At 25.7% G+C, this 27,146-nt stretch overlaps 13 protein-coding genes and 3 non-coding genes across 16 annotated transcripts; 9 read left to right on the top strand and 7 right to left on the bottom strand.

Moving 5' to 3' along the window:
• Positions 1 to 567: 567 nt before the first annotated feature.
• Positions 568 to 2,064, bottom strand: DDB_G0293140 (hypothetical protein; the record flags this gene model as incomplete). Its single annotated transcript, XM_629278.1, has 1 exon — positions 568 to 2,064. One exon carries the CDS (start codon positions 2,062 to 2,064, stop codon positions 568 to 570), a length of 1,497 nt encoding a protein of 498 aa, XP_629280.1.
• On the bottom strand, positions 1,977 to 2,048 carry tRNA-Glu-CUC-2. Its single transcript has one exon. It is a non-coding gene; the product is annotated as a tRNA-Glu (tRNA).
• Positions 2,065 to 2,913: 849 nt separating the features above from the next.
• Positions 2,914 to 6,347, top strand: ddx17 (DEAD/DEAH box helicase; the record flags this gene model as incomplete). The annotated part of the gene is made up of 2 exons (XM_629277.1): positions 2,914 to 4,993; positions 6,070 to 6,347. 2 exons carry the CDS (start codon positions 2,914 to 2,916, stop codon positions 6,345 to 6,347), a joined length of 2,358 nt encoding a protein of 785 aa, XP_629279.1.
• A 350-nt stretch (positions 6,348 to 6,697) lies between these two features.
• On the bottom strand, positions 6,698 to 7,852 carry DDB_G0293166 (hypothetical protein; the record flags this gene model as incomplete). The annotated part of the gene is made up of 3 exons (XM_629276.1): positions 6,698 to 7,315; positions 7,422 to 7,529; positions 7,661 to 7,852. The coding sequence occupies 3 exons, from the start codon at positions 7,850 to 7,852 to the stop codon at positions 6,698 to 6,700; spliced, it is 918 nt and encodes a 305-aa protein (XP_629278.1).
• Positions 7,853 to 8,474: 622 nt separating this feature from the next.
• On the bottom strand, positions 8,475 to 9,968 carry DDB_G0293164 (hypothetical protein; the record flags this gene model as incomplete). The annotated part of the gene is made up of 5 exons (XM_629275.1): positions 8,475 to 8,723; positions 8,801 to 9,193; positions 9,286 to 9,410; positions 9,503 to 9,748; positions 9,848 to 9,968. The coding sequence occupies 5 exons, from the start codon at positions 9,966 to 9,968 to the stop codon at positions 8,475 to 8,477; spliced, it is 1,134 nt and encodes a 377-aa protein (XP_629277.1).
• An 874-nt stretch (positions 9,969 to 10,842) lies between these two features.
• On the top strand, positions 10,843 to 15,540 carry DDB_G0293032 (hypothetical protein; the record flags this gene model as incomplete). Its single annotated transcript, XM_629274.1, has 1 exon — positions 10,843 to 15,540. One exon carries the CDS (start codon positions 10,843 to 10,845, stop codon positions 15,538 to 15,540), a length of 4,698 nt encoding a protein of 1,565 aa, XP_629276.1.
• A 296-nt stretch (positions 15,541 to 15,836) lies between these two features.
• mileS (isoleucyl-tRNA synthetase) lies at positions 15,837 to 19,073 on the top strand (the record flags this gene model as incomplete). Its single annotated transcript, XM_629273.1, has 2 exons — positions 15,837 to 16,070; positions 16,203 to 19,073. 2 exons carry the CDS (start codon positions 15,837 to 15,839, stop codon positions 19,071 to 19,073), a joined length of 3,105 nt encoding a protein of 1,034 aa, XP_629275.1.
• A 293-nt stretch (positions 19,074 to 19,366) lies between these two features.
• tRNA-Ser-GCU-12 lies at positions 19,367 to 19,447 on the top strand. Its single transcript has one exon. It is a non-coding gene; the product is annotated as a tRNA-Ser (tRNA).
• A 472-nt stretch (positions 19,448 to 19,919) lies between these two features.
• DDB_G0293162 (hypothetical protein) lies at positions 19,920 to 20,417 on the top strand (the record flags this gene model as incomplete). The annotated part of the gene is made up of 1 exon (XM_629272.1): positions 19,920 to 20,417. One exon carries the CDS (start codon positions 19,920 to 19,922, stop codon positions 20,415 to 20,417), a length of 498 nt encoding a protein of 165 aa, XP_629274.1.
• Positions 20,418 to 22,386: 1,969 nt separating this feature from the next.
• DDB_G0293028 (hypothetical protein) lies at positions 22,387 to 22,899 on the bottom strand (the record flags this gene model as incomplete). The annotated part of the gene is made up of 1 exon (XM_629271.1): positions 22,387 to 22,899. One exon carries the CDS (start codon positions 22,897 to 22,899, stop codon positions 22,387 to 22,389), a length of 513 nt encoding a protein of 170 aa, XP_629273.1.
• Positions 22,900 to 23,562: 663 nt separating this feature from the next.
• Positions 23,563 to 24,060, top strand: DDB_G0293026 (hypothetical protein; the record flags this gene model as incomplete). The annotated part of the gene is made up of 1 exon (XM_629270.1): positions 23,563 to 24,060. One exon carries the CDS (start codon positions 23,563 to 23,565, stop codon positions 24,058 to 24,060), a length of 498 nt encoding a protein of 165 aa, XP_629272.1.
• Positions 24,061 to 24,390: 330 nt separating this feature from the next.
• On the top strand, positions 24,391 to 24,600 carry DDB_G0293024 (hypothetical protein; the record flags this gene model as incomplete). The annotated part of the gene is made up of 1 exon (XM_629269.1): positions 24,391 to 24,600. One exon carries the CDS (start codon positions 24,391 to 24,393, stop codon positions 24,598 to 24,600), a length of 210 nt encoding a protein of 69 aa, XP_629271.1.
• A 205-nt stretch (positions 24,601 to 24,805) lies between these two features.
• On the top strand, positions 24,806 to 24,955 carry DDB_G0293022 (hypothetical protein; the record flags this gene model as incomplete). Its single annotated transcript, XM_629268.1, has 1 exon — positions 24,806 to 24,955. The coding sequence occupies one exon, from the start codon at positions 24,806 to 24,808 to the stop codon at positions 24,953 to 24,955; it is 150 nt and encodes a 49-aa protein (XP_629270.1).
• A 556-nt stretch (positions 24,956 to 25,511) lies between these two features.
• DDB_G0293160 (hypothetical protein) lies at positions 25,512 to 26,300 on the bottom strand (the record flags this gene model as incomplete). The annotated part of the gene is made up of 1 exon (XM_629267.1): positions 25,512 to 26,300. A coding segment is annotated over one exon (789 nt), but the record flags the coding sequence as incomplete, so codon positions are not given.
• A 127-nt stretch (positions 26,301 to 26,427) lies between these two features.
• Positions 26,428 to 26,509, bottom strand: tRNA-Ser-AGA-9. Its single transcript has one exon. It is a non-coding gene; the product is annotated as a tRNA-Ser (tRNA).
• A 45-nt stretch (positions 26,510 to 26,554) lies between these two features.
• On the top strand, positions 26,555 to 27,112 carry DDB_G0293158 (hypothetical protein; the record flags this gene model as incomplete). Its single annotated transcript, XM_629266.1, has 1 exon — positions 26,555 to 27,112. A coding segment is annotated over one exon (558 nt), but the record flags the coding sequence as incomplete, so codon positions are not given.
• Positions 27,113 to 27,146: the final 34 nt, after the last annotated feature.

The following is a 27,146-nucleotide window of genomic DNA, read 5'->3' as shown; positions in this document are numbered from 1 at the left end:
TTTTTTTTTTGCATTAAATATTGTTTACCATAAATGGCTTTATTAATAATTTGTGGTTTTTATTTAATCGAGCTTTCCAATTGTTTATATATATATATATATATATATATATATATATGAAAATATTGATTACTCAGTGTTTAAACAATAATTAATAGTTTTAATATTAGATGAATTGGTCGAAGGGACTATATTTGGAAGCACTAATTCTAGGAAAACAATAAATTAACTATTATTAATTTTCTTATTTTAACTATTTGTTTAAGGAAATTGTTTGGATCTTTTGAGAGAATTGCTTTTGAATTTTTTGCATTTTTTATATCTAAAGTGGCCAGTTTCCATTTACTATGTAAAGTATGAGGGATTTTACTCTTTTGACAGTCTCTAAACAATTGAATCAATCAATCTTACAATTTTGAAATGAAGTCAATTGAGTAATTTTTTTTTTTTTTTTTTTTTTTTTTTAATATTGGATTAACAAGATTGATATATGTCCATCTGTGTTAATACGAGTTTTATTTAATATTTATTTAAAGGCTTATCATTTAAGCTGAAGGGTTATTTTAATCATATGAATTGATCAAAAGATATAATATTTGGGAGAGATGATTCTGGAATACAATAGTAATTAGCTGTTGTTTTTCTTAGCTTGATCGTTGAAGTGAGAAGGATCTTAGGATCTTTGAAGTTATTATGGTCTTTTGCTGATAAGTTTTTCAGATCTTTTGCTTTTTTGATGTATTCTAGAGTGGCCAATTTGTGCCATTTCTTTAGAAGGGAGCTGTATGATAGTGATTCATCTGTTAAAGGATCTTCACTGTATATTTGATTGCAAATCCAAATCCAAATGTTGTGGAGGATAAGGGCCATTAGGTTTCTATATGCGAATGATCTGGTTAGATCATAGTCTATTGCTTTATAGTTCCATTCAAAGTATTCTTTGTGGAATCTGTGGTTGGCGTAATCTGCATTCACTTCTTGATCTTTTTTGGCTGTCGGTGATAATTTTGGAGTTATTCTATTAATGAAATTGTTATTTTGCCTAATTCTTGTATGGTGCCAGTTTTTACCTTTGCCTGTGGTAATATAGATGAAATTTTTGAGTTTATTTATTTTTATGAATTGTTTTGTTTTCTTGCATGAGAAGAACAGGTGACCGTATGGGTCTTTGCTCATATCTTCTTTGCAGAGTGGGCATTGTTTGTTGTGAAGGTAGTTTATTGGAAGGCATCTGGCATGGAATCTAAACATTGTGTCTCTTGTTTTAGGGTCTTTTATCTTCAGTATGTTGTTGAAGAGTTGATTATAGCTGTAGCCTCTTAAGTTTAGAGATGATTGGAATTCCGTTTTAGGGATGGTTGGATTTTGGTCTTGAATTGTGGTATACCATTCTGCCAGTGAAAGTGGTTGTCCATTTTCGTTTTTTATGGATGTGAGATTATTGTTGAAGATTGCTTTTTTTATTCTTATTTTGTTCCATTCGTCTAAGTTTTCTTTTAGGTATCTGGATGTGAATTTGTTTTTTTGGATCTGATATTCCCAGCTTTTGTGATGAGATGAGTTTGTTTGTTTGGTTTCTAGTGCTAGGATGAACTGGTTTATGATCCAAAGTTTCTGCGCCAGTTGTCTCAATTCTATATTCCAAATGTTCCAGCCCCCTACTTTTAGTGGGTATCTTGCTCTTTTGGTTCTCATTAAATTAATAACTTGAAATCCACTAGCATTTTTGTTGTTTGGTGCCGATAAAAACCATTCGACTAATTTATTGATTTGGTTTAATTCCTCTTCCTTAAAGTTCTCTACATATGAATAGTAGGTTAATTTAGAGAGTGCGAATGCTTTGAGGATGTTGGTTTTGGTTTTGATTGTTGAGTCAGTGGTTTTCCATAGTACTAAGGATGATCTTTGATAGTTGGTAAGACTTGATTTTATATGGAATTGAACCCTTGATCTAATGGTGACCGGATAAAAAAGACCTCCCCTTCCGGGAATCGAACCCGGGGTACCAGTGTGAGAGACTAGAGTGTTACCGACTACACCAAAGAGGATCTGATGATTTCTCATGATGAATTGCATAAAAAAAATTGAAAAAAATTTAAAATAATTATTTTTTTACAAAAAACACAGGATCAATTCCTAAAAAAAACACTTAAATCTTTAAAAGACATATTTCAACTCCTCTAAATTAAATAAACAATTTTGGTAAGATAGTTAAAATCTTTAGGGGAAAATATCCAACTACTAAAAATAAAAAAAATAAAAAAATTTTAAAGTTTGTTTAAGAATTGATCCAAAAAAAAAAAAAAAAAAAAATATAAAATACCAAACCTTAGTTATGGGGTAAAGGAATTAATAAAGAAATAAAGGGGTTTTTTTTTTTTCCAAAACACACGATTAGGATATTAACTTGATTAAAAATGCAGTTTTTTTTTATTTTTATTTTTTATTTATTAATTAATTTTATTTTTATTTTTATTTTATTCTTTTTTTTTTTTTTTTTTTTTTTTTTTTAAGATTATTAAAATAATTTTTTTAAAAATAATTAATATCTTTTGACCTTTTTTTTTTTTTTTTTTTTTCTCCTTCCAAAAGCGTTTCAAAAATAAAAAAAATAAAAATAAAAAAAAAATAAATTTTAAAAATATTTTTTCGAAAAAAAAAAAAAAAAAAATAAAACTTTAAAAAATTATTTTTTATGTTTTTTTTTTTTTTTACACACCACGCTTTCTCTTACATATAACTAATTATTTTTATTTGGGTACAATTTATAAAAATTAAATACATAAAAAAAAAAAAAAAAAAAATCAACAAATAAATAAAAATAAAATTTGAATAAAAAATAAATTTGTATATTAAAACAACAAAAAAAAAAAATAAAATAAATATAAAAATAAGAATAAAACAATAATAAAAATGTCATATAATAGTAGTAATAGCGGTAGTGGTAGATACGACGATAATAGAAGTGGTAACTCATCATATTCTAGTACCTCTAGAGGTGGCAGTAGTTATGGTAATAGATCGGGAAGTGATAGAGATTATAACCGAGATGGTGGAAGTTATAATAGGGATTCCTCTAGAGATTATAACAGTAGTAGTGGTAGTGGTAGTGGTAATGGCAGTAGTAGCTATAATAAATACCCATCATCATCATCATCATCATCCTCATCCTCATCAACTTCATCATATGGTCCATCAAAAGGTAAAGATTTCCAAGATTCATGGGGTAGTTCCAGCACAGGAACAACCAATGGATATAATGGTTCAAGTAACGGATATAATAGTTCAAGTAATGGATATAATAGTAGTAATAGTAGCTCAAGTTATGGTGCATCAAATAATGGATATAATAATAGTAGTGGTAGTAGTAGTAGTGGTAGTAGTGGTAGCAGTAATGGCGGCAGTTACAACAATAGTGGTAGTAGTAACTCAAATGGATATAGTAAACCAACATCAAATTATAGTTATTCAAATGGATACACTGGACCAACCACAAATTATAGTAGTTATTCAAATGGGTATTCAACACCACCAACATCAACATCAACATCATCGTCATCGACTACTACAACAACAACAACAACACCTTCAACATCTTATAATGGTGGTAGTACAAGTTATGGTTATTCAACAAGTGGTAGTTCTAATGGATATGGTGGATATTCACAACCACCCATTCCATCATATGACCCATCAAGTGTTTCAAGTTATGGTGCAGTGACTCCCGCTTCTTCAAGTTATAATGCATCAGTACCAGGTAGTTCCTACGGAAATTCAACCTATCGTTCCTCAGGCTACGGTAACCAATCTTATGCAACCACCAATAGTTATGGTAGTTCCTCATATGGTTCATCAGGATTTTATGGCAATGCCAAGGCAAATACTGGTAGCTTTGGATCCGCCTTATCACCTATCAGTTGGGACTTGAGTAAATTACCAAGATTTGAAAAGAATTTCTATCTTGAGCATCCAGATGTATCCAAATTTACACAAGAAGAGATTGAAAAGTTTAGAGCATCCTTCCAAATGACCGTAAAAGGTAGAGAAGTTCCACCACCAATCATGCAATTTACCCAAGCACCATTCCCAGGTTACTTGATGAAAGAGATCATTGGTGCAGGTTTCCCAAATCCAACACCAATTCAATCCCAAGCATGGCCAATTGCATTAAAGGGTAGAGATATCATTGGTTTGGCTAAAACTGGTTCCGGTAAGACATTGGCTTTCCTTTTACCATCAATTGTTCACATTAATGCACAACCAGTACTTAGAGAAGATGATGGTCCAATCGTATTGGTATTGGCACCAACCAGAGAGTTGGCACTTCAAATTCAAGAGGAAACCAATAAATTTGGTGGAACAAGTCAAATTTCAAATACATGCGTCTATGGTGGTGCAAGTAAACACACTCAAGTCGCTGCACTTAAAAAGGGTGTTGAAATTGTTATTGCCACACCTGGTCGTTTAATTGATATCCTCGAGTCTGGTAAAACCAATCTTCGTCGTGTCACCTATTTGGTACTCGATGAAGCCGATCGTATGCTAGATATGGGTTTCGAACCACAAATTAGAAAAATCATTAGCCAAATTCGTCCAGATCGTCAAACACTTATGTTCTCTGCCACTTGGCCAAAGGAAGTTCAAGCATTGGCTCATGATTTCCTTACCGATCATATTCAAGTTCACATTGGTTCAACAGAGATCACTGCAAATCATAACGTTAGACAAATCGTTGAGGTTTGTCAAGACTTTGAAAAGAAGGAAAGAATGTTAAGTTTTTTAGGAAGTGTTGGTCGTGATGAAAAAGTTATTGTCTTTGCCGAAACTAGAAAAGGTGTCGATGATCTTCAACGTGTTTTACAATTTTCAGGTTTCAAATCAATTGGTATTCATGGTAATAAATCTCAACCAGAAAGAGATTTTGTTTTATCTCAATTTAAAAATGGTATGGTTCCAATTATGATTGCAACAGATGTAGCTTCTCGTGGTTTAGGTTCGTATTATTTTTCATTTTTTTTCATTTTTTTTTTTTTTAATTTTACTAATTACACATAATCGAACAAAAACAAATTTTTCCATTTTCCATTTCCCATTTTCTATTTTCTATTTTTTTTTTTTTTTTTTCTTCTCCCTATTCCTTTTTTTTTTCTTTATCTTTTTTTTTTTTTTTTTTTTTTTCTCCCCTTCCTCTATTATTTTTATTTTTTATTTTATACATTCAACTATTTTTTTTTAGTTTTTAAAAAAAAGAATAGAAAAAAAAAAATAATAATAATAATAATAATAATAATATAAGAAATAGAAATAGAAAAAAAAAAAAAAAAAAAAAATTACAGAACAAAAAAAGTTTAAATATATATTTTTTTTTTTTGGAAAAAAAAAAAAAAAGGAAAGAAGAAAGAAGGAGATAGAGAGATTATAATTATTTTTATTATTATCAATTTTTCTATTTTAAAAAAAACTTTTTTTTCTTTATTTTTTTTCTACTCTATTTTTTTTTTTCTCCCTCTATCCCTACCTTTCTATCACTTCTCTTTCTATATTCTTTTCTATCCTTAGTAAAGTATTTTTTTTTAGAAAAAAAAAAAAAGAATTAAAAAAAATCAAAATCTCTATTTTTTTTTTTTTTTCCTAATTACTTTTTGTTTTTGTTATGATAATAATATAAATAATTATAATGGTAATGACAAATACAATAATTATTATTATATAACAATTGTTTTGAAGTTATAACCTATCTCATCTTTCTTTTTTTTTTTTTTTTTTTATTTTCTAAAAAAAAAAAAAAGGGTAGGTAAAAAAAAAAAACAAAAACAAAAAAGATTAATGAGTTTAAAAAAAAAAAAAAAAAAAATAAGAGATAAAAATGATTTTTTTATATTTTAAAACATACTTTACTAACTATATCTAGCGTATAGCTTTCATATAATTGTTAAATATTTATTAAAAAAATATATATATATATATATATATATATTTTTCCAAACAAATTATTTCTTTTTTTTTAATAAAAAAAAAAAAAAAAAAAACCAAAAATAATATTAATCCCATTTTTATAAAACAATTCAGATATCAAGGATATTAAATATGTAGTAAACTATGACTTCCCAAACACAATAGAAGTTTATATTCACCGTATTGGTCGTACTGCTAGAGCTGGAGCATCCGGTGTCAGTTATTCATTATTAACAACAGATAATGCACGTTTGGCTAACGAATTAATTAAAGTATTAACTGAGGCAAAACAAAAAATACCAATTGAACTTTCAAATCTTTCCGTTACTCCAAGTACATCTTCAAATACGAAAAAATTTTCACCATATCCAACTTATTCAAAGAGATATTAAATTTAATAATAATAATAATAATAATAATAATAATAAAAATAACAAAAAACAAAAAGTAGTAGTATAAAAATTTTCATAATATAAATAATATTTTGGAAAGTATATGATAAAAAAAAGTATAATTAAAAAAAAACAAAAAAAAAAAAAACAAAAAAACAAATACTTGGTTCCAATAAATCTTTGTAAATAGAAAAAAAAAAAAAAAGTGATGTTATTTTTATTTTAATCTTTTTTTTTTTTTATTTTATTTTTTTAATTATATCATAATATGTACAGGTGTTAAATTTTATTTATTTTCTAAAAATAAATTGATTCCATATATTTTTTTTTTTTTTTTGGAAATTTTTTTTTTAATTTTGTTCAAGTTCACCACTATCATCATCTTCGTCATCTTCATCACAAACTTTAGTTGTTATTATATCTCTTCTTGGTGGTGGTGTAGGTTTTGGAGTTCTTGGAGTTTGAGGTTGTTCAGTAGTAGTAGTGATATTGGTGGTTGTGGATATTGATAATGGTAATATTACATTTGTTGTAGTAGTAGTTATATTTGAAGCATCAATTGATATTAAAGTTGGAGTTGTTGGTCCTGAACTATTGTTGTTATTATTGTTGTTATTGTTATTATTACCATTTAGAGAATTTGGTGATAATGCACTATCATCTAATAAAATATCATTACCATTACTATTTTTAGAGATTGAAAAAGATCTTTGAGGATCTTTAATTAATAATGATAATCTTTCACCTTTGAATACTAATTGTAATTTTTCTAAATCATACTCTTCGACTCGTTTTGCTTTAATTGCATTTTTTGTGATTGTGTCATATTTCTTTTTCTCTGTTTTTAATTTTGTTATATTACTCAATTGATTCTTTAAATCATTTATATCATCATTAAAAAATTCTGTAATTTCTGTTATCCATAATTCCATCTCTTCTTCTGAATCTGCAATTAAATGAAAAATTCTCTAAATTTAAAATAAATAATTATTAGTGTTATTATTATTTGAAATTAATTAATAAAAAAAAAAAAAAAAAAAAAAAAAAAAAAAAAAAAAAAAAAAAGATAATTACTTGTTGTGGATTATTTTCATTTACTAATAAAAAATATTTCTTTTTTGATTTATCTTTATATATCTTTGTATATTCTTCTAAATTTATAATTCCGACAGGTTCTTTACTCTTTATTTTTATTTTATTTTATTTTATTTTATTATTTTTGAATAATAATAAATTGTTTGATAAAAAAAAGTTAGATATATAAAAATAAAATATGATATAAATAAAATATAGAATAAAAAAAAAAAACTCACGGTTCTATGTTTAAAATAATAAAATATTCCCGATTTTGTTAAAATAAAAAACCTTTTTTTCCAATTTTTTGAAATTCCTTTTCCTCCCAACTTTTTTAAATATCCATATTTTAATGCTTGGTCTTTAATTGAATTATAATCAATATTAAATCCATTATTTGAAATACGTTCTAATGATGTTGAATTTTTCATTTCAAATTTTTTTTATTTTTTTTTATATTTTTTTTAATCTTTTTTTTTTTTTATTTTGTTTTGTTTTGTTTATAATAATTGTTTATTTTTTTGAATTAAAAAAAAAAAAAATTTATTTATATATTAAATTAATCGCAATAGTTTAAAACAAGGACCAAAATAAAAAAATAAAAAAAATAAAAAAAATTAAAAAAAAAAAAAAAAAAAAAAAAAAAATTAAAATTAAAATTAAAAAAAAAATAAAAAATTAAAACCTGACATTTAGGATTTGGTGGTTAGGGTCAGAATTTAAATCAAAAAAGATTTTATTTTTTTTTTTATTTTAAAAAAAAAAAAAAAAAAAAAAAAAAAAATTGGTTTGGGAAATGATTGTGTGATTTGATGTGTGTTAAATAAAATTTTTTGAAATAATCAAAAGATGTGGTCGTTGTTTGTAAGATTGAATGAGAAAAAAAAAAAAAAAAAAAAAAAATGGGCAACTGTATTTTCAAAAATCAATTGTTTTTTTTTCTTTATTGCTTTTTTTTTTTTTGTTTTTTTTTTTTATTTTTTATTTTATTTTTATATATTTTTTTTTTTTTTTTGTTTTTGTTTTTTTTTTTTTTGTTTTAATATAAAAGTATTATTTTCTGGAGAAACCAATTAATGTTTTCTCATTATCAAAAACTGTATAAAGTTCTCTCATTAAATTTATACCCAAAATTGCGTTTGTGTCTGTTGATTCCAAAATACCCATACAAATAAAAACTTGGTTGTTTCTAGAAATTGAATGGAAATAGATTTTTGGTGGAATTGTTAAAATAAAACCTTTTTCAAAGTAAAGATCAATATCTGGGAACCTACTAATTGAAATTTGACTTGAATTTATACACTAAATTTTATTATTAATTAAGTTTTTTTTTTTTTTTTTTTTTTTTTTTTTTTTTTTTTTTTAAAAAAAAGACCTACAGAATTAAATAATGAATCAATTTTTGAACAAAAATCTAAATCACCAGATTTGCAACCTGCAGATTTTATAAATTGTTTTAATTGTTTATATGGTGAAGTTGGAATATAGGAAAGTGATGAAGAGGATGAAATAATAAATCTTTTAATATCATTACGAGTTGAATTATATATTTGATCATTCCAATGTGACCCAATAAAAATTGGAGATACTGAATAAACTCCATCTCTTTTACTCATAGTTGTATAATTAATAACACCAGTATATAATAATGGATCAATTTTACCAATTGAAATACCACCAAAATAATTCTTATCTAATGAAATTCCAAAAATATATGGTTTCTTTAAAGTATATAATAATGATTGTAATGGACTTGGTGGGCATGTTGAACACTTTATTTTAAAATAAAATTAAAATATTAATATCTTTTTTTTTAAAAAAAAAAAAAAAAAAAAAAAAAAAAAAAAATAATAATAAAACATACACTTGGACCAACACCTAAAATTGCAGAATTTAATGATAAACCATTCCTTTGTTCATAAATTGCAGATATGATAACTGGTATATTTTTAAAATCATCTATTGATATTATATCTCTGTATAAAATTGCTATATTTTTTTTTTTTTTTTTTTTTTTTTTTTTTTTTTTTTTTTTAGTAAATTAATAAAATTTAATTTAAAAAAAATAATTTTTATTATACTTTTTATATTGGCACCATATTGTTGAAGTTTTGTTTCATAACCACATGTTGGTGGATCATATTTATTTGGTTTATCACAAGTATTACCAATTGAATGACAAGCAGGAGAATCACATTGAATATTTTCAAAAACTTGAGATTCTCTATAATAAGGTGGATATTGAGTACAACCATCACATTTTCTTTCAGCAACAATTAAATAATTTAAAGTTGTATCAATAATTACATTAAATGTATCAAATCCAACTTTTTTTTTTTTTTTTAAAAAAAAAAAAAAAAAAATTAATAATTAATTAATTATTTTTATTTTTTATTCTTTAAATAATAATAATATTTAGCACTTACTTATAATTGAACTTGATAAATAATCACTCTTACCATCCAAAACCAATGATTTACCTGAGTCTCTATTATCTTTGTAAATCCTTTTTTTTTTTTTTTTTGGGGGAAAGTTTTTTGTAATCATTTTAAAAATTTTTTAAAATTTAAAATTTTTTTTTTTTTTTTTTTTAAAATTTTATAAAACCCCTTTTTTTTCCAAACTTTGAACAAAAAAAAAACAATTTTTTAAAAATCCCCAAAATTCCCCCTTTTTTTAAATCATTTTTTTTTTTTTAAATTTTTTTATATTTTTAAAAAATAAGAATACTTATTAAGTGGTAAATAAAAAATAAAAAATAAAAAAATAAAAAAAAAATAAAATTAAAAAATAAATTATTTATATAGTAAAAAATATAAAATTAAAATAAAAAAAAGAAATAATTATTTATTTTTTCATTGTGTGTTTTTTAATTTTTTTTTTTTTTTTTTTTTTTTTTTTCTATTTTTGTATATCAAATTCTCAATTTATTTATTATTTTTTTCCACACAATTTGTAGATAAAATTTATAAAAATAATTAAATAATAAAAAAGGGGTTCAAATCTAACACACTTTTTAGTATATATTTTATTTATGTAATTTTACGTATTAAAAAAAAATATCTTTATTTTTTTTTTTTTGTACATTTTAAAAAAAGATATTTTTGTGTTTTTGGTTTTTTTTTTTTTTTTTTTTTTTTTTTTTTTGAAAAATTCAAGATCAAATTTTGATTTTTTTTTTTTTTTAAACAATAATAAAAAAAAATGATTTGAAAAAAGGATTTTTATGAGAAAATTTAAATAGATTTTTCCCAGATTCCAAAAAAAAAAAAAAATAGCAAAAAATAAAAAAACTCATTCATTTTTTTTTTTCTTTTTTTTTTTTTTTTTTAGAAAAAGTTTTACATTATTAATTATATTTACTATTGTATATATAATTTTTTTAATTAAAAACTTACTCTTTTTTTTATTTTTTATAAAAATGGTTAAAGTTGAATTTCCAGGAGAGGAATTAACAAAATATGAAATTCAAAAATGGTTAAAATCTTACAAAATTTCTTATACACCATTTATGAAAAAAGAAGAACTTTTAGAAGTTGTAAATTCAAATAAAAAAATGGTTATTGAAATTGAAAAAGAAAAAAAAAAACAATTAAAGTTACAACAACAACAATCTACTTCTCAGGATAGTTATTCATCATCATCATCATCATCATCATCATCACCATTTAAATCAAAATTTAATACAGAATCAAAATCATTATCATCACCATTTAAAAAAATTGATTTAAAGAAAAAAGATAATAATAATAATAATAATAATAATAATAATAATAATTTATCAACAACATTGAATAGTTTAAATAATGATAATGATTTAAAAAATAATATTATTAAACATGAAAAAATTATAAAGAAACAAAATATTGAAAATAAATTAAATGGTACAATACTTTATGTATTTTTATCATCAACATTTAAGGATATGTCGGGTGAAAGAGATCATTTAATAAAGGTAACATTTCCAGCATTGAATGTTAAAGCCAAAGAAAAGAATCTTACAATTGTACCAATTGATTTAAGATGGGGTTTAACAAAAGATGAGACTACAGTTCAAGGTCAAATTGAGTTATGTTTGAAACAGATTGATAAATGTCCAATTATGTTGACAATGTTGGGTTCAAGATTTGGTTGGGTACCAAGTGAATATAAAGTATCGGATAATAACGATCAATATTCACAATGGTTAAATTCAATGCCTCTTGGACATTCCATTACATCATTGGAGGTGCAATACTCATTGGTGACATCAAAACATTGTATAGCCGCCTTTAGAGATCCATCATTCCAATCGTCAGTACCATTGAGCCATCAAGCATCATTTCAAGTTGAGAATAAAGAATCTGAAAAACTTTTAAATGATTTAAAACGTAAACTCATTGAGAATGATCATTGTAATGTTTTGGAGAATTATCCATGCAAATATGGTGGTGTTGATAAGGAGGCTAAAGTGTTTGTAAGCAATTTAGAAACATTTGGCGATTACGTTTTCAATAAACTTTGGTCAATTATTGAAGTTGAATTTCCAACACCATTGAAACCATTGGATTCATTTGAACAAGAATTACAATTTCATAAGAATTGTTTCGATACAAAATCATCAGATTATTATGGTAGAGAGAATATTCAAAAGAAACTTAAAGAATTTGTAACTGATAAACAAAGTAATGATAAAATTGGTATTATTTATGGTGAACCAGGTAGTGGCAAATCATCAACACTTGCATATTTTGCCAAAGAGATTACAAATAATCATGGTGATTCATGGAAGGTTTTATATCATTTCGTTGGTTGTTCAATTGATTCAACTCAAAGTACAAATATTCTTTATAAATTCTCATGTGAACTTAATCAACAATTTAATTTAAAGATGGAAGTTTCAGATAATCATGAGAAATTACGTATTGATTTCCCAGAGATTTTAAAGAAAGCAAGTAAATATAAAAATATTCTATTGGTTATTGATGATTTAGATGAAATGTCAACATCAAATCAAGCACATCAAATGGATTGGTTACCAGATAGTACAGAGTTAAATGATAAATGTAAAATTTTATTATCATGTTATCATGGTAAAGATTGTTGGGAATATTTACATCTTCGTTCAAATATTCCATTTACACTTTCATTACCACCATTAGAAATCAATGAAAAGAATTTAATTGCAACTAAAACTTTAGAGAAATTTTCTAAAAAATTGGAACCAAAGTTATTAGATAGATTCATTTCAAAAACTCATGCAAAATTCCCATTATTCATTAAATTGGCTTGTGAAGAGTTAAGAGTATTTGGTTCATTTGAGAAATTGAATCAATTCGTTACCAAAGGTATACCAGATACAATCGATCAATTAATTTTAAATATAATTAATCGTTTGGAAGAAGATATGGGTAAAGATTTAATTAAAAAAACTTTATGTTTTATTGCACTTTCAAGATTTGGTTTATCAGAAGAAGAATTATTAGGTTTATTAAAAGAAAAGAAACAACAACAACAACAACAAAATACTTTACCATTTAATGTTTGGGCACCACTTTTAAATTCAATTTCACCATTGTTAAGAGGTGGTGATCATAATACTATTACATTCTTTCATAATACAATTGTAAAAGTAATCATTAATAAATATTTACCAACTGAAAAAAGTCAAATTTTAATTCAATCTAATTTAGCTGATTATTATTTATCATTAGCTGATCCATTAAATAATAAAACTTGGTCATTAAATAATAATAATAATAATAGTAATAATAATAATAACAATAGCAATAATAATAATAATAATTTACTATCGAATAGTAATAAATTAAAACCATTTGAAGAATTACCATATCATTTAATGAAATCAAAACGTTGGGATTTATTATCAAATTTATTTATGGATTTAAGATTTATTGAAGCAAAAATTAAAATTGGATTATCAAAAGATTTAGTTGAGAATTTTATTGGATCATTACAAGAGATTCAAAGTCCAAGTTTATCAGGTGAAAGATGGGTTGGTAATAATTTTTCATCAGTGAATTCAGTTGAAGATTTTTGTGCATTTGTTCAATATCAAGTTCATAATTTAAAGAGATTCCCAATGATTACATGTCAACAAGCAAATAATTTACCAGATGGTTCAATTTGTAATCAATTATCACAGAAACTTTTAGATCAATCAAAGAAACCATACTTTAAATGGGTTAACAAATTACAATTGAGTGATTATGTCATTGGTACATTGGCAGGTCATGAAGATTTCATTAGATGTGTTTTATATCGTGATGATGGTAAATTGATTGCTTCATGTTCCGATGATAAAACCATTAGAATTTGGAGTGGTGAAACTAGTTCATTGATTAGAGTTTTCCCAAAGGTTCATACTGATAAAATTACAAGTCTCATTTGGAGAGGTAATCAATTGATTTCCGTTGGTAGAGACAAAAAGATTTTAATGTGGGATGAATATGGTAAAGTTTTAGCCGATTTCGCAGGTGGTCATTCAAATGCAGTTTGGGGTTGTAGTGTAAGTGGTGATGGTAAACGTTTAGTCACTGCAAGTTGGGATCAAAGTGCAATCATTTGGGATATTGAAAAGAAAGTGAAATTATTTCAATTAAAGAAACATACCAATAAACTTTCAACTTGTGCCTTCTCTCATAATAACAAATTGATTGCAACCGCTTGTTGGAATGGTGAATTAATCATTTGGGATTCAAAAACTGCTCAACCAATTAAAACCGTCAAAATTTGTAATTCAACCATTTTATTCTTACAATTTTCACCAGATGATCAATTTTTATCAGTTTCATCAGTTGATACTTTTACTCATGTTTTCAATACCTCTACATGGACAAAGGTTGCACAATTGGAAGGTCATATTGAAGCGGTTATTAGTTCACGTTTCTCTTATGATGGTAAATATTTGGTATCATGTTCCGATGATAAAACTATTAGAGTTTTCGAAACTAAAGATTGGTTACAAGTTTCATTAATGACTGGTCATTCAGGTAGAATCATCTCTTGTGCTTTCCATCCAAATAGTGAAAAACTTCGTATCATTACTGGTGCCACTGATAAATTCATTAAAATTTGGGATCCAAAATTAGGTCAAAATAATACTCAAGTACTTCAAGGTCATAGAAAAGCTGTAACCTATTTACAATACATTAAATCACTCGATATACTCTTATCTACCTCTGAAGATAAATCAATTAGAATTTGGAATTATTTCTCTAAAAATGATTTACTATCATTAGGAATGACTTTAAATATTTATGCTACTCAATTTGAACTTTTATCAGATGAAAAGACTTTTATCATTTTATTATCAGATGGTAGAGTTGTAATTATTAAAGATTTCCAACAATTTTTAAATGAAAATGGTTTACCTGATGAAGCATCAATTTCAGCCAATACTTCACAAATACAATTTAAGGAATTTTTACAATTAAATTTAAAAAATCCAATAGATACTACTGATAAACAACAACAATCAGAAATGGTAACTTATTTCTCTGTAAATCCAAATGGTAACGGTGATGTTGCTTTTTCAAGTAAAACTGGTAGAATTGTAATTTATAATATTAATACCAACGTTGAAGTTTTTAATGAACGTCTTTGTGGTTCATTAAATGAATGTAAATTCAATTCAACTGGTGAATTATTATTAACAAGAGATTCAAAGGGTTATTTTAATATCCTTAGAATGAATGCATCTTCAAAATATTCAGTTGTTTTCAAATCAAATTCATCTCAACCAATTACATCTTTGGCATGGAGTAAAAATCATTTTGCACTTTGTTTATCAACTGGTGATATTGAATTGTACACTATTAAACCAAATTTCAATCATTGGAAAACTTTAAAAAGTCATGTTTTCCAAGTTCATGGTTTATCTTTCTCTCCAAATGGCAAATATTTATTCTCTGCTTCCTATGAAAAACATTCAATACTTTGGGATGTTGAATCTTCTGAAATCATTTCCGCTTTTCCATTAGGTTCAATTTCAACTTCAAATATTTTATTTAAGGTTGATAATTATGGTGAATTATCTTCAATTTTATCAGATTATACTGGTAAAATTCATCATTTAAAATTATTATATAATCAAGAATTATATAATAATGATTATTAATTTAATTATTAAAAAAAAAAAAATAATAATAAAAAAAACAAATAAAAATTATAAATAATAAAAAAAAAATAATAAAATAATAAATAAAAAATAATAATTAATGAAAAAAAAAAAAAAAAAATATCTAGATTTTTATTTTTTTTTTGATTTTGATTTCCATTCATTTTTTTTTTTTTTTTTTTTATTATTTTTTTGGTTTCGCTTGTGATCATTTTTCATTTCAATTTTTTTTTTTTTTTTTTTTTTTTTTTTTTCAATCATTTTTTTTTTTTTAAAAAACGAATAAAAAAAAAAGAATGATATCATTAAATAATTCTTTTTTTAACAAAAGAGTTATAGTTAATTCATTTAATAATTATAAAAGATCATTTGGAACAAAATCACAAAATGAAGAATCAGCAATAGTAGATTCAAATCATTCATTTGCTCATACATTAAATTTACCAAAAACTACATTTTCAATGAAAGCAAATGCAGCAACAAGAGAACCAACATTATTAAAAGATCCATATAAACTCTATAAATGGCAAGTAAGTAAAAAAAAAATAAAAATAAAAAAAATAAAAATAATAATAAATAAATAAATAAATAAAATAAAATAAATAAAAAATAAAATAAAATAAAATAAATTAAAATTAATTAATTTTATAAAAAAAAAATAGTTAGAAAATAATAAAGGTGAAAATTGGGTATTTCATGATGGACCACCATATGCAAATGGTGATTTACATATGGGACATGCATTAAATAAAATTTTAAAAGATATTGTTAATAGATATAAAGTTTTAAAAGGATTTAAAGTTAATTATATTCCAGGTTGGGATTGTCATGGTTTACCAATTGAACAACAAGCTTTTAAGAAATTAAAGAAATCATCTGATATGAAAGCCTCAGATATTAGAAAGATAGCAGGTGATTTTGCAAGAAAAGAGATTGAAAAACAATCAAAAGGTTTCCAAGAGATGGGTATTTTAGGTGATTGGGAGAATCCATATAAAACATTGGACTATGGTTATGAAGTTGAACAAATTCAAACCTTTTATGATATGTTTAATAAAGGTTATATCTATAGAGGTGTTAAACCAGTACATTGGTCACCATCTTCAAGAACTGCATTAGCTGATGCAGAATTGGAATATAATAATAATCATACAAGTAAATCAATATTTGTTAAATTTAATGTTAAATCGTTATCAAATCATATTTTAAACAATTTACCAACGACAAGCGACATTAATAAAGCTGAAATGGTGATATCAGCAATAATTTGGACAACTACACCATGGACAATTCCAGCAAATCAAGCAATTTGTGTCAATAGTGAAATGGATTATATTTTAGTTAAACCAATTGAATCTGAACAATATAGAAATGAAATGTTTATAATTTCAAAAGAAAGATTAGAATCATTGACAAAATCATTTAATATTGGAGAGTTAAAAGTGATTTTAGAATTTAAAGGTGAACAATTAAAAGGTACAATTACAAAACATCCACAATATGATAGAGAATCACCAATTATAACTGGTGATCATGTTATTGAAGGTTCAGGTACAGGTTTAGTTCATACTGCACCAGGTCATGGTGTTGAAGATTTTCAAATTTGTCAACAACAATATCCAGACCTTAAAGTTTTATCACCAGTTAATGATTTAGGTTGTTTTACTGATGAAGTTGGTGAAAAATTTGTTGGACTTGAAGTATTGGGTGATGGTAATGAAGCAGTAATTAATGATCTTGAAACTATTGGTTCACTACTTCATAAAGAAGATTATATTCATAAATATCCATATGATTGGAGAACAAAGAAACCAATTATAATTCGTACAACACTTCAATGGTTTGTTGGTTTAAAAAATATTCAAAAAACTGCATTACAATCTATTGAAAGAGTTAATATGGTACCACCATCTGGTAGTAATAGATTATCAAGTATGATTGGTAAAAGAACTGATTGGTGTATCTCTAGACAACGTGTTTGGGGTTGTCCAATTCCAGTGTTATACAATTGTAAAACCAATGAACCATTAATTAACGATGAGTCAATTAATCATATTAAAGAGTTATTTGGTAAATTTGGTTCAGATTGTTGGTTTGAAATGTCAACTCAACAATTATTACCACCATCATTAAAGGATCAACATGAAAACTTTGTAAAAGGTACCGATACTATGGATGTTTGGTTTGATAGTGGTACATCTTGGAGAGGTGTATTGGTTGAACGTGGTATCATCGATAAAGATACTGGTAGAGCCGATATCTATTTAGAAGGTAGTGATCAACATCGTGGTTGGTTCCAATCTTCACTATTGACTAGTGTTTGTGTTAGAGACATTGAACCATATAAAAATGTTGTTACACATGGTTTCCTTTTGGATGAAAGTGGTATTAAAATGTCAAAATCAATTGGTAATACCATTGTACCATCAACTGTTATCAAAGGTGGTCCAAATAAAGTTCAAAATCCTCCATATGGTGTTGATCTTTTAAGAACTTGGGTTGCATCTTCTGACTATTCCAAAGATATCTCTATTGGTCCAAATATTTTAATTAAAATTTTAGATGGTATTAAAAAAATTAGAAATACTCTTAGATTTATGTTGGCTTCAAATTTCGATTTCGATCCAACCATTCATGCGATTCCATATGAAAAATTATCTTCATTAGATAAATATGCACTTCATAGAGTTTTTAAACTTCAAGAATCGGTAACTCGTCATTATGATCAATTCCAATTCCAAAAAGTTCACACTGAAATCATTAATTTCTCCATTGAAATCTCTTCATTTTATTTCGATGTTATCAAAAGACATCTCTATGCTGAATCACCAAATAGTCATTCAAGAAGAAGTACTCAAACTGTACTTTTCAAAATGTTGGATGTTATCAATATCGCTTTGGCTCCAATTACAGTTCATACTTCTGAAGATGTTTTCCTTCATCAATATCAATTTAAAAACAATGGTAAAGGTTTAGATAAAAATTTAATTGAAAATTCAGTATTTGCTCACGGTTGGGATCAATTACCTTCTCAATATGAAAATGAATTGATCTCTAATCAATTCACTAATATCATTGCCATTCGTGATGTAGTAAATAGAGTTTTACAATCAATGAGATCTCAAGGTATAATTGGTAGATCCGATGAAACTATTATGGAATTAACAGTTACAAATGAAGAATCTTCCCCATTTTATGATAATTTATTTGCTATTAATTCTCAATTGGATGATATTTTCTGTGTTTCAAATGTTTTATTAAAAAAATTTAATACTTTTGAAAAAGATGTTGAACAACAACAACAACAACAACAGCAACAACAACAACAACAACCACAACAAATTGAACCAAATTCAAAGGGTGAATTTATTTTCAATACTATAATTTCAAATAATTCAAAACAATTAGGTCGTATTGAAGTATTATTAAAAATTAGTGATAAATTTAAATGTCCAAGATGTTGGAGACATACAAGTATTGAAAATGATAAAGTTTGTAAACCATGTGATTCAGTTTTAAATTCATTAAAATAAACAATGTTTCAAAGAGAATTTTAAAATTATAATAAATTGTTTTTATATAAATTTTATTTTTACAAATTCATTTGAAATTAGTGATTTCTTTTTAAAATATAAGATTTACTGACTTTTTTATCTATTTATTTACTAATAATTGCCTTATTCCATTCAAAAAAATAATTCGTTACAAGTATTATTTCTGAAAATAGTTTTATTTACATTTTTAATAAATTACAAATATTTTTAAACGACCCAAAAAATATACAACGACATCTTAAGTAAGTGTATCACCCAAAATTATTTTCAATGACACCTTAGCAAAGTGGTTAATGCGGCGCCCTGCTAAGGCGTTCTCTTCGGAGGCGCAGGTTCGAACCCTGCAGGTGTCGAATTTTTAGTAGCCAACCAAAGGCGTAGGTTCGAATCGTGGTTCGCATGTTGATCGGAAATATTTTTATTTTAATAACTCATTTACCAGTATATAAAAGTTGAACATTTAAATAAATAATTTTTTTCATTATTATATTTAAAATCTATTCAATTTTTTACTATTATTTAAGTTTCTATTTTTGGTGCCTCAATTTTTAATTTTTTTTATTAAAAAAACATATGCGAGTGGTCAGTTAAACAGTGTTGATTGGAAAATATAATTTTAGTTGTGGATGAGAGTGGGGGTTCACAAAAATACTCCCAAAAAAAAGTTTTTTTTTTTTTAATAATTATTTATTTTTTTCTTTTATTAATAATTTGAAAAAACATTTTTTTATTATTTTTTATTTTTTACAATAACCTTTTATAAATTTTAATTTACAAAGCAATACATACATTTTATTTCAATTTTACTCATTAATATACATTAAAATGCTAAAGTACAAATGTGAACATGATGATTTTTCCCTTGAAAGTTTAAAAGAATATGGTTATCGTTTATATTTTGATATATTGTTCGACCCTGACCGTTTTCCATTAATGATAAATGGTCATTGCAACGAAGAATGTAAAACAAAAATGAAAGAGATTTATAAAATATCAATAGAACAGTTTTTAACTTCAACCCAAAGATATTTTGAAGATGCTAGAATCTTTGAATATGCTAAAAAAGCAGAAGATAGTGACCTTATTTATTATGAAAGATTTTTCGAATTAAAAGAATTAACAGAGGACCCAATCGATGGAAAATACAAATTTATCAATTCAAATGAAATAAAAGTTGACCCAATTGATAGGGAATATAAACTTGTGTTAATAAATTTCAAAGTTGGAATTCTTAATGGAAAGCCAGTCAGATTATGTGATCTTCCTGATGGAACAAAATGTGATTACGATGCTGACCATTTACCAGATAACTGCACTCATTAGTGTTTCAACTTTAGGTAAAAAAAGGTTTTTTTTTGTATCATTCTCAATCCTTATTTTTTTTTCACAAATATCCAAATTTAATAAATAAATATCAATGTTTTTTATCTATTTTTTTTATAACAACAATTCAACCATCAGCCTTGCCTCTTTTTTTTTTTTTTAATTTTATTTTTTAATTTATTTTTGATTTAAAAAAAAAATAGTGTGATTTCTTTTTTTTATTTTTTGTTTATTTTTTTATTTTTTTTTTTTTTTTTAAATATTAAAAACTATTAATTTAACCAAAACAATAAAAAAACTATTTATAAAAAGGTTATTAGATTGTTTTGAGAATAAATAACAATTTACTTTCATTTAGCGCCAATTTTTTTTTTTTTTTTTTTTTTTTTTTCCAATTTTTCCAATTTTTTTTTTTTTTTTCAATTTTTGCTCGAACCATTATATTTTGTTCCACGATCGTAAAAATGAAATAAAAAATTAAAGAAATATGAAAAAATGAAATAATAACAATAATAATAATAATAATAATAATAATAATAATAATAATAATAATAATAATAATAATAATAATAATAATAATAATAATAATAATAATAATAATAATAATAATAATAATAATAATAATAATAATAATAATTATAAAGATAAAGATAAAGATAAAGATTCAAAAAATTCAAAAGAAGAATTTTCATTAATGTTCATTAAATTTAGAACGTAGTTTGAAATCATAGAATCATGACCCACAATACTCAAATGGTAATTTAATTTAAACAACACCAGATTCTGATGGCAACCCTATCTTTGATAATTTGTTAGCAGGTGATTGTATAGTTGCAAACTCTAATCGATCAATTCTAGTAACAAGCAGTGCAGATAATTTCTTTGCTGATAATGAATATTGATTAGCACCCACTGGATCACAATCTATTCATAGAACTGATGGCAATCCAGGTTTCGTATCAACACTCGATATTGCTCAATATTTTAGATCAATAAGAATAACAGTGGTAAAGAAGAATCAGATGGGGTTCAAGTTATTATCACATCATCAACAAATGGAACATTAATTACACCTTTGTCACAAATGAAAATGGTAAATATGCATTAAAAGATCAAGTATCAGGATCATATTGTTTTCGATGAAACAATTATAAACGCCAATCTTGGTTTATTTCCATTACTCACAGTTGAGGATAGTGCTTGGTTAGATTCATTCAAAATTGGTAAAATATTTAGAATAAATTGAAGAAGGTAATATTCCACCAATTTTAGATATGATATTAAAGGATATGCTTCAAAGAAGAAAGGTATATCTAAAAAAAATAAAGGCGGCGAGATTAACAACAGGAACTACTGGACAAAAATTAAAGAATGGGGAAAAGGTGAATTGGAACTTGCAGGACTTATCCTTGTAGCAACAACACCAACAAAGAAAAAGAAAGATAATATATCTAAAAATTAAAAAACAACTCAGATCACAACAACAAAATGTACCCACTATGACTCTTTCATCTTCAACAATATCATCGAATATTTACCCACCAGTTATTCAATTAATACAAAACAAGCAATAAAAAATAATAAAGGTAAACAAACAACAACCAACAACACAGCAACCAACAACCAACAAAAACAATCAACAACCAACAACTAACAACCGTCAACAACAAGCAACAAGAATGAATTCAGTCATGAAAAAAATAAAATTCAAGGAGGTGATACTATAAAATATTCAATGTCAGGTTTAACATATTTATTTCGTCCTTTTGGATGATCCTATTCTTGCACCCAAAAATACTCTCAGTCAAAAGGAATAGAAATGTTTGACTACAATTGCATAATATAATTCTCTAACAATTAAATAAAAAAAAAATAAAAAATTAAATTATTATTACTCTAATTAAAGAATTAAAAAAAATTTTATTTAATTCTCACTCTAAAATTTTTTATAAAACTAAGTGATCACCAATTAAATATTAAACAAATAATATGGTAGTGGTTGCCAACGGTGCGAACCTTGACTAACAGCTGCTGCATTGTTTGCAGTGTTTGCAGCATTTGGAATTGGTGTTAGTTCAATAACATTAACAGCGGCTCCAGCGGCTTTACTAGCAATATATTTATCGGCAAGATAAGCACCTCCGACAGCAACACCAGTAACAGCACCACCTGCCAAAACTCCAATTGCTACACCCTTTTCTACATTACCTTTATTTGAATTTTGATTGGTGGTAGCTGGTGAAACAGCACTCTTTGATTTCTCTCTTTCAGCTTTTTCCTTTGCAGCTTTTTCCTTGGCAGCTTTCTCTTTTTCAGCTTTCTCTTTTTCAACTTTCTCTTTTTCAGCTTTCTCTTTTTCAGCTTTTTCTTTTTCAGTTTTCTCTTTTAGAGCTTTTTCCTTTTCAACTTTTTCTTTTTCAGCTTTCTCATCAAATGCTTCAGAAAGGATAAATCCTGCAAGTTCCAATTCACCTTTTCCCATTCTTTATATGGATATGTGTTCCTTTTTTAGATGATGGAGAACCTCCAAAAGAATGTGCATTTCCAGGTGTTTATTTAATTTTCTCACAAAAACCAAATACATATACAGGTTCCCCTCCAAATATTCCATTTCCACTTCTATATATTGGTAAATCAATAAATAACATAGAAAAAAGCCAAAAATTTAGTTATACTTTTTATGAAGAGTTGGTTGACTCTGACCTTTTTCATTATTTTATTTATTTGTTGTTGTTGTTGTTGTTTTTGTTTTAATCAGTCTGTTGGAATGAATGAATGAATGATTTTCTTTCTTTATTTTTCATTTTCTATAAATTAGTTTTTTTTTTCTAGTATTCTATTTTTGGAGCTCAATACAATTTGTAAAAAAAAGTAAAAACAATTTGTAAGTGGTTGTACAACAGTGTTGATATTGGAAATTTTGTGTTAAAAATATAATTTCAGTTGTGGGTGAGAGTGTGGGTTCACAAAATATTACAAGCAAAAAAGTTTTATTATCCATTTATTTTTGTTTTTTCTTTTATTAATAATTTGAAAAAACATTTTTTTTATTATTTTTTTTATTCACACAATAACCTATTCTAATTTTTAATTTACAAAGTATTACATTTTATTTTATTTCAATTTTACTGGTATGTCCATTATAATGTCCAAGTACAAATGTCCACATGATTATTATTCTCTTGAAAGTTTAAAAAAATATGGTTATCGTGTGTATTATGATGAATTGGTTAACCCTAACCTTTTTCCAAAAATGCTTAATGGTTATTGCAACGAAGAATGTAAAACAAAAATGAAAGAGATTTATAAAATAGTAATGGAGCAATTTTTAACTTCAACACAAAGATATTTTGAAGATGCTAGAATCTTTGAATATGCTAAACAAACAAAAGAAAGTGACCTAATTTTTTATGAAATTTTTTTCGAATTAAAAGAAAGAAGAAAGGACCCAATCGATGGAATATACAAAACTTTTGATGCAAAAGAAATAAAAGTAGACCCAATCAATATGCAAAACAAACTTGTGTTAATTAATTTCAAAGTTGGAATTCTTAATGGAAAGCCAGTAAGATTATGTGATCTTCCAGAGGGAACAAAATGTGATTATGATGCTGACCATTTACCAGATAACTGCACTCGTTAGTGTTTAACTTTTCCATATTTTAATCCATTTTTTTTTTAACATTGTCATTGAGGTTATTTGTAATTTTTTTAAAAAAAAAAAAAAAAAAAAAAAAAAAAAAGTAAATAAAAAAATAATAAAAAAAAAATAAAATAATAATTATATTAAAAAAAGTTGCAACTTTTTTTTTTTTATAATTTTTTTTTTTCAAACACAAACTCACAAAGTGAAATATGTAAGAATTAAAAAGAGAATGAGTTATTTAATGAATAAAATAAAATAAAATAAAATTAAAATAAATAAAAATAACTTTAAATTTTGAACATCAACCACAGACTTGTCATAGATGAAATGGTAAATACGCATTCGATTTACTCGATCAACCACAAATGCAAATCTCGATCTTATTCCACTTTCAATGTAAACGATAGTGTTTGGTTCGATCATCCCAATACTGGTAAACGTACTGATGATTCACCGAGTGTTGAAGGTATTGTTAAACCATGTTTCCCAGTTACACCATTCTATGAAATTACTTTAACCAACAGTGGAAATGGTTAAACATCAACAATTCAAACAGATCAATATCAATTTAATTCAAACAACAACAGATTCTGATGGCAACCTTATCTTTGATAATTTATTAGCAGGTGATTATTGTATAGTTGCAATAATTTCAATCGAATCAATTCCAATAACAAGCAGTGTTAGTAATAATATATATGTTGTTTAGCATTCACTGGGTCAAAAACAATTGATAGAACTGATGACAATTGAAGAAGGTAATACTCCACCAATTTTAGATATGATATTAAAAGGATATGCCCCCAAAGAAGAAAGATCTAAAAAAGATAAAGAGGCAGCGACAGCAAGATTAACAACAAAGGAAAAGAAATCAGATCACAACAAGCAATAACATTTTCCACTTCAATTACATAATATAACAAGTATTTTGGTGGGGTATCATAAAACCGGTAGCATATTTTGTTGCTCAGTTTATTACATTAGATATTAAGATTATATAAAATAATCACAAAATAGCTTTTAAAAAAAAAAAAAAAAATAAAAACACTTGGAGAGTGGTGCAACAGTTTTAAAAATATAATTTCAGTTGTGGGTGAGAGTGTTGGTTCATAAAAATATTACAACCAAAAAAAAAGTTTTATTATTTATTTATTTTTGTTTTTTCTTTTAAAATTATTAATTATTAATTTTAAAAAAAACATTTTTTATTATTTTTTTTGTTCACACAATAACCTATTCTAATTTATAATTTACATTAAAATGTCCAAGTACCAATGTGGACATTTTTTTTTTTTTTTTTTACCTGTGATCAGACCTTCAAGGAATGTCCTTGTGTCTTTTCGGCGGTGTTTGTTAAACGATTTTATTTTTATTATTCAATTGTATTAAATTTTTTAAACTATATTATATTTTTTTTTTTTTTTTTTTTTTTTTTTTTTTTTTACTACTTAAATTGGAAGAGGGTTCGGAGCTGCTGGGGTTTGCCAGGCTTTGTTGAATTTGTATTTGTGAAGATCTTGATTGGTGTTTTTTAGTATTGCTTCGTCGTGTTTGATTTTCTTTAGTGTGATGAATTTTTCAGTTTCGATGAGATTTAGTAATTCTGTTTCTATGACCTTTTGTTCGAATTTTGGCTCTGGTTTGCTTTCATCAGTGTTGAACAATTTGTGACAGATTATCTTCCATAATTGGTGTGCTATTATTCCTATGAGATTGGGGAAGATTCTCTCAGTTCTGTTGTATTTTGATATGTCTAAGGTATCCATTGACCATCTGTGGATTTTGATGAATGATAATTTGTTAACTGTTGATATGATGGTTTTTTCAATATCTAGGATATCTTGGCATAGAGTGAAGAGGTGAGAATAAGGGTCTCTGAATAGGTGGCCACAGATCTTGCATCTGGTGTCTCTTTCGTGGTTGATACCTGGAAGTGATCTTGAGAAGAATCTGAAGAGGGTGTTTCTACCTTTTTGGTGAGAAATGATGTTGATGTTTATGAATACTTTGGGTATTGCTGTGTTGTATCTCACCGCCCATAACTTCTGCCATTCTGTTCTTCTTGGTGTTGGGTGTCTGTCTTTGATCATGAGTTCGTAAATTTCTTTCAGTTTTAGTGGTTCGTCATTGTCGTTTCTTATACAGTCTGGAAGTTCATTTATCTTTGGATGGTTTTGGTAAAATTTGACTCTGAATACACCCCAGTGTCTGCACATATCGTTGAGGGTTGAGGTGTGATGTGGACATGATGATTATTCTCTTGAAAGTTTAAAAAAAATATGGTTATCGTTTATATTTTGAAAAACTGTTGGACTATGATTAGTATTTTAAAACCCGAACTTCGTTGGAACATCCAAAACCAATCGACATCGGCAGGGTTCGAACCTGCGCCCCCGAAGGGATCTGATTTCTAGTCAGACGCATTAGACCACTTTGCTACGATGTCTTTGATGTTTGATTATGTAATGAAGTGTAATCAAGGTCGTTTTCTGAAGGTAGAGATCTATTATGGAGATACACACTGAAAGCACTACCAAAAATATACAACATGCCATGCCAACAGTGTGGGGAAGATGAGACTTCAGAACATATATTCTTCAACTGCAAAGCCCACATCAAAAAAACACAAGAAATCTTCAACTACACCCTAACTAAGTGTGGACACACCACTCACACCTGGAATGTGAAGATTTTAAACCATCTACAAATTGCACTAGTAGCCAATTTAATAGCTATCATATTCGAAAAAATCTGGCACAAAAGAAATAAACTCATTCACGATGAAAAAGAAATAATAATTCACAGACAACAAGTCATACGTGAACTAATTAAAACACAAAGAGCTGCATGGGACAGGACACAAGCGGTTATAAACAAAACATTAAGAATCAAATCAAAGCAACGGCCTGAAGAACAAAATAAATTAGACTCACTAATCTCGCTAAAGCTATTACAATTTAGCAGACAATGGAACTCACCTCTTCACGCAATAGAACTTCCTAAACATCTCAAAAAATACAATAATTCACTCAGTACTTTCTATAAATAAAAAAAAAAAAAAAAAAAAAAAAAAAAAAAAAAAA

Source organism: Dictyostelium discoideum (assembly GCF_000004695.1).
Source record: "Dictyostelium discoideum AX4 chromosome 6 chromosome, whole genome shotgun sequence".
NCBI classification, from domain to species: Eukaryota; Evosea; class Eumycetozoa; order Dictyosteliales; family Dictyosteliaceae; genus Dictyostelium; species Dictyostelium discoideum.
The sequence above is the reverse complement of the archived record's forward strand: the minus strand, read 5'-3'. Positions and strand labels throughout refer to the sequence as shown.